Source organism: Silene latifolia, chromosome 6 (assembly GCF_048544455.1).
Source record: "Silene latifolia isolate original U9 population chromosome 6, ASM4854445v1, whole genome shotgun sequence".
In the NCBI taxonomy this organism is placed as follows: Eukaryota; Viridiplantae; Streptophyta; class Magnoliopsida; order Caryophyllales; family Caryophyllaceae; genus Silene; species Silene latifolia.
Genome location: NC_133531.1, coordinates 107,148,056 through 107,156,904, shown reverse-complemented (window position 1 = coordinate 107,156,904; position 8,849 = coordinate 107,148,056). Strand labels below are relative to the sequence as shown.

At 41.7% G+C, this 8,849-nt stretch overlaps 1 protein-coding gene across 1 annotated transcript; it reads right to left on the bottom strand.

Moving 5' to 3' along the window:
* Positions 1-4,640: 4,640 nt before the first annotated feature.
* Positions 4,641-6,448, bottom strand: LOC141588448 (uncharacterized). Its single transcript, XM_074409890.1, has 3 exons — positions 5,914-6,448; positions 5,167-5,391; positions 4,641-5,053 (listed from the first exon to the last, which is right to left on the bottom strand). The coding sequence occupies exons 1-3, from the start codon at positions 6,446-6,448 to the stop codon at positions 4,641-4,643; spliced, it is 1,173 nt and encodes a 390-aa protein (XP_074265991.1).
* Positions 6,449-8,849: the final 2,401 nt, after the last annotated feature.

Below are 8,849 nucleotides of genomic sequence, written 5' to 3'. Positions count from 1 at the left end.
ATATATTGTGGGTACGTTTCGTCTAAATAACCCATTCCCGCTAACAAGGGAAAGGGTTTAGGGTTGGATTAGGCGGACCCGCGTTAGCGGTCCGCCTAATCCAACCCTAAACCCTTTCCCGTCCCGATTTAGGATACCCGGTCCCCTCGGAAAGAGGTTCACCCTTCCCCTTTTAGGGTTGGTTTACGGTTCCCATTTCGATAACAAGGGAAAGGGTTTAGGGTTGGATTAGGCGGACCCGCGTTAGCGGTCCGCCTAATCCAACCCTAAACCCTTTCCGTCCCGTTTTAGGATACCCGCCTCCCGTTTAAACCCTTTTACGTACTAGGTACGTTTTGAAATAGTCTTGGGTTCGTTTTACATATATTGTGGGTACGTTTCGTCTAAATAACCCATTCCCGCTAACAAGGGAAAGGGTTTAGGGTTGGATTAGGCGGACCCGCGACCCTAAACCCTTTCCCGTCCCGTTTTAGGATACCCGCCTCCCGTTTAAACCCTTTTACGTACTAGGTACGTTTGGAAATAGTCTTGGGTTCGTTTTACATATATTGTGGGTACGTTTCGTCTAAATAACCCATTCCGGAATAACAAGGGAAAGGGTTTAGGGTTGATTAGGCGGACCCGCGTTAGCGGTCCGCCTAATCCAACCCTAAACCCTTTCCCGTCCCGTTTTAGGATACCCGCCTCTCGTTTAAACCCTTTTACGTACTAGGTACGTTTCGAAATAGTCTTGGGTTCGTTTTACATATATTGTGGGTACGTTTCGTCTAAATAACCCATTCCCGCTAACAAGGGAAAGGGTTTAGGGTTGGATTAGGCGGACCCGCGTTAGCGGTCCGCCTAATCCAACCCTAAACCCTTTCCCGTCCCGTTTTAGGATACCCGGTCCCCTCGGAAAGGGGTTCACCCTTCCCCTTTTAGGGTTCAGTTTACGGTTCCCGTTTCGATAACAAGGGAAAGGGTTTAGGGTTGGATTAGGCGGACCCGCGTTAGCGGTCCGCCTAATCCAACCCTAAACCCTTTCCCGTCTCGTTTTAGGATACCCGGTCCCCTCGGAAAGGGGTTCACCCTTCCCCTTTTAGGGTTCAGTTTACGGTTCCCGTTTCGATAACAAGGGAAAGGGTTTAGGGTTGGATTAGGCGGACCGCGTTAGCGGTCCGCCTAATCCAACCCTAAACCCTTTCCCGTCCCGTTTTAGGATACCCGCCTCCCGTTTAAACCCTTTTACGTACTAGGTACGTTTTGAAATAGTCTTGGGTTCGTTTTACATATATTGTGGGTACGTTTCGTCTAAATAACCCATTCCCGCTAACAAGGGAAAGGGTTTAGGGTTGGATTAGGCGGACCCGCGACCCTAAACCCTTTCCCGTCCCGTTTTAGGATACCCGCCTCCCGTTTAAACCCTTTTACGTACTAGGTACGTTTCGAAATAGTCTTGGGTTCGTTTTACATATATTGTGGGTACGTTTCGTCTAAATAACCCATTCCGGAATAACAAGGGAAAGGATTTAGGGTTGGATTAGGCGGACCCGCGTTAGCGGTCCGCCTAATCCAACCCTAAACTCTTTCCGTCCCGTTTAGGATACCCGCTCTCGTTTAAACCCTTTTACGTACTAGGTGCGTTTCGAAATAGTCTTGGGTTCGTTTTACATATATTGTGGGTACGTTTCGTCTAAATAACCCATTCCCGGTAACAAGGGAAAGGGTTTAGGGTTGGATTAGGCGGACCCGCGTTAGCGGTCCGCCTAATCCAACCCTAAACCCTTTCCCGTCCCGTTTTAGGATACCAGGTCCCCTCGGAAAGGGGTTCACCCTTCCCCTTTTAGGGTTCAGTTTACGGTTCCGTTTCGATAACAAGGGAAAGGGTTTAGGGTTGGATTAGGCGGACCGCGTTAGCGGTCCGCCTAATCCAACCCTAAACCCTTTCCCGTCTCGTTTTAGGATACCCGGTCCCCTCGGAAAGGGGTTCACCCTTCCCCTTTTAGGGTTCAGTTTACGGTTCCCGTTTCGATAACAAGGGAAAGGGTTTAGGGTTGGATTAGGCGGACCCGCGTTAGCGGTCCGCCTAATCCAACCCTAAACCCTTTCCCGTCCCGTTTTAGGATACCCGCCTCCCGTTTAAACCCTTTTACGTACTAGGTACGTTTTGAAATAGTCTTGGGTTCGTTTTACATATATTGTGGGTACGTTTCGTCTAAATAACCCATTCCCGCTAACAAGGGAAAGGGTTTAGGGTTGGATTAGGCGGACCCGCGACCCTAAACCCTTTCCCGTGCCGTTTTAGGATACCCTCCTCCCGTTTAAACCCTTTTACGTACTAGGTACGTTTCGAAATAGTCTTGGGTTCGTTTTACATATATTGTGGGTACGTTTCGTCTAAATAACCCATTCCCGCTAACAAGGGAAAGGCTTTAGGGTTGGATTAGGCGGACCCGCGTTAGCGGTCCGCCTAATCCAACCCTAAACCCTTTCTCGTCCCGTTTTAGGATACCCGCCTCCCGTTTAAACCCTTTTACGTACTAGGTACGTTTCGAAATAGTCTTGGGTTCGTTTTACATATATTGTGGGTACGTTTCGTCTAAATAACCCATTCCCGCTAACAAGGGAAAGGGTTTAGGGTTGGATTAGGCGGACCCGCGTTAGCGGTCCGCCTAATCCAACCCTAAACCCTTTCCCGTCCCGCTTTAGGATACCCGGTCCCCTCGTAAAGGGGTTCACCCTTCCCCTTTTAGGGTTCGGTTTACGGTTCCGTTTCGATAACAAGGGAAAGGGTTTAGGGTTGGATTAGGCGGACCCGCGTTAGCGGTCCGCCTAATCCAACCCTAAACCCTTTCCCGTCTCGTTTTAGGATACCCGGTCCCCTCGGAAAGGGGTTCACCCTTCCCTTTTAGGGTTCGGTTTACGGTTCCGTTTCGATAACAAGGAAAGGGTTTAGGGTTGGATTAGGCGGACCCGCGTTAGCGGTCCGCCTAATCCAACCCTAAACCCTTTCCCGTCCCGTTTTAGGATACCCGCCTCCCGTTTAAACCCTTTTACGTACTAGGTACGTTTTGAAATAGTCTTGGATTCGTTTTACATATATTGTGGGTACGTTTCGTCTAAATAACCCATTCCCGCTAACAAGGGAAAGGGTTTAGGGTTGGATTAGGCGGACCGCGCCAACCCTAAACCCTTTCCCGTGCCGTTTTAGGATACCCTCCTCCCGTTTAAACCCTTTTACGTACTAGGTACGTTTCGAAATAGTCTTGGGTTCGTTTTACATATATTGTGGGTACGTTTCGTCTAAATAACCCATTCCCGCTAACAAGGGAAAGGCTTTAGGGTTGGATTAGGCGGACCCGCGTTAGCGGTCCGCCTAATCCAACCCTAAACCCTTTCTCGTCCCGTTTTAGGATACCCGCCTCCCGTTTAAACCCTTTTACGTACTAGGTACGTTTCGAAATAGTCTTGGGTTCGTTTTACATATATTGTGGGTACGTTTCGTCTAAATAACTCATTCCCGATAACAAGGGAAAGGCTTTAGGGTTGGATTAGGCGGACCCGCGTTAGCGGTCCACCTAATCCAACCTTAAACCCTTTCCCGTCCCATTTTCGGGTACCCGCCTCTCGTTTAAACCCTTTTACGTACTAGGTACGTTTCGAAATAGTCTTGGGTTCGTTTTACATATATTGTGGGTACGTTTCGTCTAAATAATCCAAAACTCATTTTTTTTCTTTTGTAAAACAGTGTGCATGTGGACATGTGCTGCACGCCTTTGCCTCACTCCTAATTGCCAAGGGCTCTTATCGCCTCAGCGTGCCAAGCACTTTTTAAAAACTAAGAGAATGGCTGGAAGATGCACAACTAAAACTTGCAGCTAAAGTGGCAAAGCAGTGAGTTGAGCAAATAATATTGTATGTACAAAGAGGTGAATAATTGGAGTTAAACAGGTGTCAATATTAATTTAGACGAGAGTCTTTTTAATTGTTTATATTCTAAAATGAAGAGCACAAGTGCCATACCAGGTCTCACACACGACACACAAGTAACATCTAGTGTTGAACATAGCACAGAGCAAACAACCTCAGGACCAGTTTCATAAGAAGCTAGTCATTGGTACACGATACTAGTATTTGGAACATAGGCCTCACACAATTAAAAACTAAGAGAATGGCTGGAAAACTAATGATTCAAATTGAAACGTAACTAATTGACGTGACAACACACGCCAACAACTAACATTTACAAAATACAATATCCATTCAAATTAAAGCTTCCTCCTACATTTGGACAAGAACAAAATATAATATCAAGGTCCCTAAACAAGACAAACTAACTCAGAAGCTGGCATCGTAGGCAACGGAACAATTTATCCACCGAAAATGAGAATACTAATTCAAATTCAAACATAACTAATAGAGGTCAAAACATACGCCAACAGCTAACATCAACAAAATACAATATCCATTCTAGTCGTAATTTGTTACACCCTTTCGGCTACAATTCTTTGCGCATCCCAATCCACAACTGTTTCATTGACAATACCTACATCATCAAATCATGTAAAATATCATTAATACTTTCTATATATGCCCTCTTCCACTAATATGTAAATTTTGAAAAAAACAAGCAAATAAAGTACCTGATTATGATTATGAGATTACTTGTTAGGAAGTTGACTCGGGCAATTTCTACTATCATGGCGTGCCATTTCTCCACAAGCACGACATTTTCTAAGAGGCTTAGCGTGCTCCTCCATTGCCTTTTCTTTTTCAGAAGTCATCCTTCTACCAGATCCCTTATTTTTTGCTTGATTTGGAGGAAGAATATGAGCTTTAGTAGGGATTTTAGACCCAAGAAGCGTCTCGATTTGAGTTTTCTTGCTTTTTGACTTCCCACCACTACTTGAAATCAACAACTTCTCATTGAAACTCTGAAGCAATTCGAGTAACTCTTTCTCCTTCTCCTCATCATCCTCCACAAGTGACACTGCAGTGAACACCCCTGACCATAATTCACTGATAGTGTTTTGTCTTGTGTCAATTGAGGCACAATCAGCTTCTAAGGACGTCCCTACAACATTAAAGATAGGACGAAATGTTGCATAATTGCTCCACCTCGGCAATAGATATTGGAAGGTATTTCATCAAACCCCTTATTATGCAACACCCATACACAATGTCTACAAAGTATCCCAAATCTCTGAAACCTCTTGCATGAACACACTAAAGTTTTCCCATCAACATCGACTTCATAGACTTTCTTGCTCTCACGATCCATAACAAATAAACGCTTCACGTCCCTTTCTTTCGTGCTTTTGTTGGCCTCATTACAAGAGTAGCATGCACCTTTCAACTCTTCTTGAAAATCATAAAACACCGGTGGTGTGTAAAATTCAGCACATTTCTTTTCTATAGAAAGGGGAGTTGATAATATAGGAGAAGAGTTTTTAGAATCGAGTTAATTTAGAATGCTTCAGCGTTGAGCATCCATTGCTGATGAAAGCGCATCAAAAGCGAACAAGTGATAGGTTGGGGTTGGTGAAGTTCTTGAAGAAACTATTCTCGATTCGACCTTGAAGTTGTCCTTAGAAGCCCACCCATATAAGTGTCCCGAAAATATGCAGGAATCCATAATTTGCGGTCCTCAAACATGGATTTCAGCCACTCATTTCCAGACAAATCATGTTTTTCCATAATTGAACACCAGCTCGACTCAAATTGGTTGGCTCAATATCTTCATTCCAAACAATAGAACTTATTTCTTTTAGAAAGTCTGTGTCTTTGTAAATGGTTGAACCAACTTTGTCGTGCAATTTTTTCATGATATGCCACATACTGAGAATCTGTGTGTTGTGTTGCTGAAAACACATTTTTAACCCCGCTTTAATACCGGACATTGGTCGATGAATCGAGTAGTAGGATAACACCCACCCATTGCCTTCATAAAATTGTCAAAAAGCCAGGTAAAAGACTCTTCATTCTCCCGCATTATCAAACCAGCCGCAAAAGTGACACATTTTTTATGGTTGTCAACCCCCGTAAAAGGACAAAACACCATACGGTATTCATTAAAATCGAATGTGGTGTCAAAAGACACAGAATCACCAAAGAGTGCATAGTTCTTAATTGCAATTGGATCAGCCCAGAAAACCTTAGTGAGTCTTTTGTCGTCATCAACATCAAAATCAAAGTAAAATGAGGGACACCTAGCTCTTTTTTGCATGAAGCCCTCTATCAGCATTTCCGCATCATATTCTTTGATGTATTTCTTTACATCCCTTGAGAAATTCTTAAAATCTTCTAAGGAAGCCCCTACGTTTTTATATCCCCTAACGTACTCTTTAAACATTCGAAATGTCTTCACAGGCCCCTGGTTAACACGTGAGTTATCCATTATCATTTTCTTATGCACAAGGTTGAGCTTCCTAAATGACTTTAAGTGAATCATTGTGGCTGGAGTTACCATTGCATGTGAGTGCACCTCGATAAATTCATACACCTCATACTCACCAGCAGGAAGTCTCTTAAACTTAATCTTGGCAGTACACCCAACTCTTGTTATTGCCCTCCTCCTTTTTTGCCCACCATCTGCTTATTACCTTCTTTGTTACACACATGACTCTTATGTGTAGTAACTCCTTGAATGATTTTACTTGAATCCAATCTCGGAATAAAGCCACAAGCTTTGGCATATGCTTTGTAGAAATCCAACCCTTGCTCCAAATTCTCAAATTTCATTCCAACAAATGGTTTAAGCTCTTCTGAACAATGAGGCACTCCGTGAATCTCACTAGTAGCAACAACTTAGGGCTATCCGGAAGACTCAAATTAACAACAATTACTTATAAACCGCCGTCTTGCTTCACACTAACAAAATGCAATAAATAAAACTAAATGATTTACCTGGCACATCATTCACTAATGGCACATCAATCACTAATAATTGATCTGGACAATTAGTAAGCAATAATATATCTTCTTCTGGATTTGTTGAAATATCCATGTCATTAGTATCACCAACTATAGCTGCAGAAACAACGAATGGCCAAATGAGCACTTATTCGCTAATAATTTTGAAAAATGATGATTGTCCTAGCTCGAACTAATGTAATTCAACAGCTAAAATTGTCACAAGGGAAAGGGTATTAGGAAAAGTAACGAGGGAAAGTGTACGAAACAACAAAATTGCCAACATTGTCATACAAACAGTGAACACCTAACTTTAACAATCAATCAAATGATCAATTGTTCAATTAACACAAAAAAAAATTAAAATTGTTCAATTAACCCTTTCCCGTCCCGTTTTAGGATACCCGCCCCCGTTTAATCCCTTTTACGTACTAGGTACGTTTGGAAATAGTCTTAGGTTCGTTTTACATATATTGTGGGTACGTTTCGTCTAAATAACCCATTACCCATTCCCGCTCAAAATATTTTAAGACGATTAAGTCTGTAACCACTAACCCAAAATTGATCCATACCCAAATGGGCATGTACCCAAATTGACAGGGTAACATCAAACATGCAATGATCCTTCACCCGTATTGACATTAACCTAATGAGACTCATAAGAAAAATGGTTGCAAGAATTGCAGTCACCTGACTCGATGCGACAGTTTGAAGTCTATGAACCAAATTAAGTTTAAGGTACATCTGTTGTGACTTTATTTACATTAACAAGATTACAAGAACAAAGGTTCAGGGAAACTAAATACCGAGAAAAAGGCGGAAGATATGATGAGCACTTTGTTTAATCGAACAAATTGTCGAAACACAAAGTTTATACACTAAACATGGGATTTCCATTGGTAAACTAAAACGAGAGAGAAAGAAAAAACACTAATCTAATTTAAATGAGAAAAATGGTTTACTATTAAAAGGGATTATTAAATTCAAATATGGGATATGTCATGTCCAAATGCTTAGTTCAAAACGGAAAAGCTTCGAATTTAAAGGAAATAAACAAATGAAAACCACCTCAAACACAAGCTCCCCAAATCGACGACAGTATAATCACTAGAAACAGAGCTACAACCCAATAAAGCGTTGAACTTTAACCCAAAAGTGCAAAGATTACTTAGTTACCCATCCTCGAGCTTATCACTTGATATTTTTACTATACATAGTTAATTTTGTAAGTTTACATATCAAGTGAACTTTAAGCATTTTTACTATACATAGCGATTGTAAAAATATCAAGTGAACTTTAACCCACTCCGTCTCGGTCAATGGTAAATAAGCTTAAAAAAATAAACTACCTAACACAATTTTCTAGTTCAATACTTACTCCGTCTCGGTCAATTGTAAATAAGCTTAAAAATTAAACTACAAGCTCATATAGTAAAAACGCAAATGACGTTAACATGAGCAGAGTAAGCTCAGGGATTTTCTACAAGATCAGATATTTCAGAAAGGGCAAAAGCTGTCAGATCAGCTCACAAGCACATCTGAAAGTCCAAATCTGTTCTCACAAAGACTCTCTTTCTATTTGATATACAACACAAATACAGTCTTGCAAAGACCAAAAGCTCATGGCAAAGAAAACTGAAAAATGAATCGAATGTTCTCCCCATCTGCGTTTTGTGTCTTTGTTCACACATGCTCCAAAGTATCTCTTATTAAAAAGCATGTGTGATAGTGGTCATTCACCTTTGTTCCTTTTCTTTGACTGTAATAATAACCAACTTATCATGAACCCAGTTCTTACACACAACCAAACAAAAAAAAGAAGATCTCTTTTTCAGATTTTATGAACCAAATTTGCAGCCATCTCTTTTTAATATAAAATGCAGAATCAATGCAAAAAGAGTGAAAGAATTCGTACCATCTACCATTTGGGAATCATCTTCATCATTTACGGTTTCAGT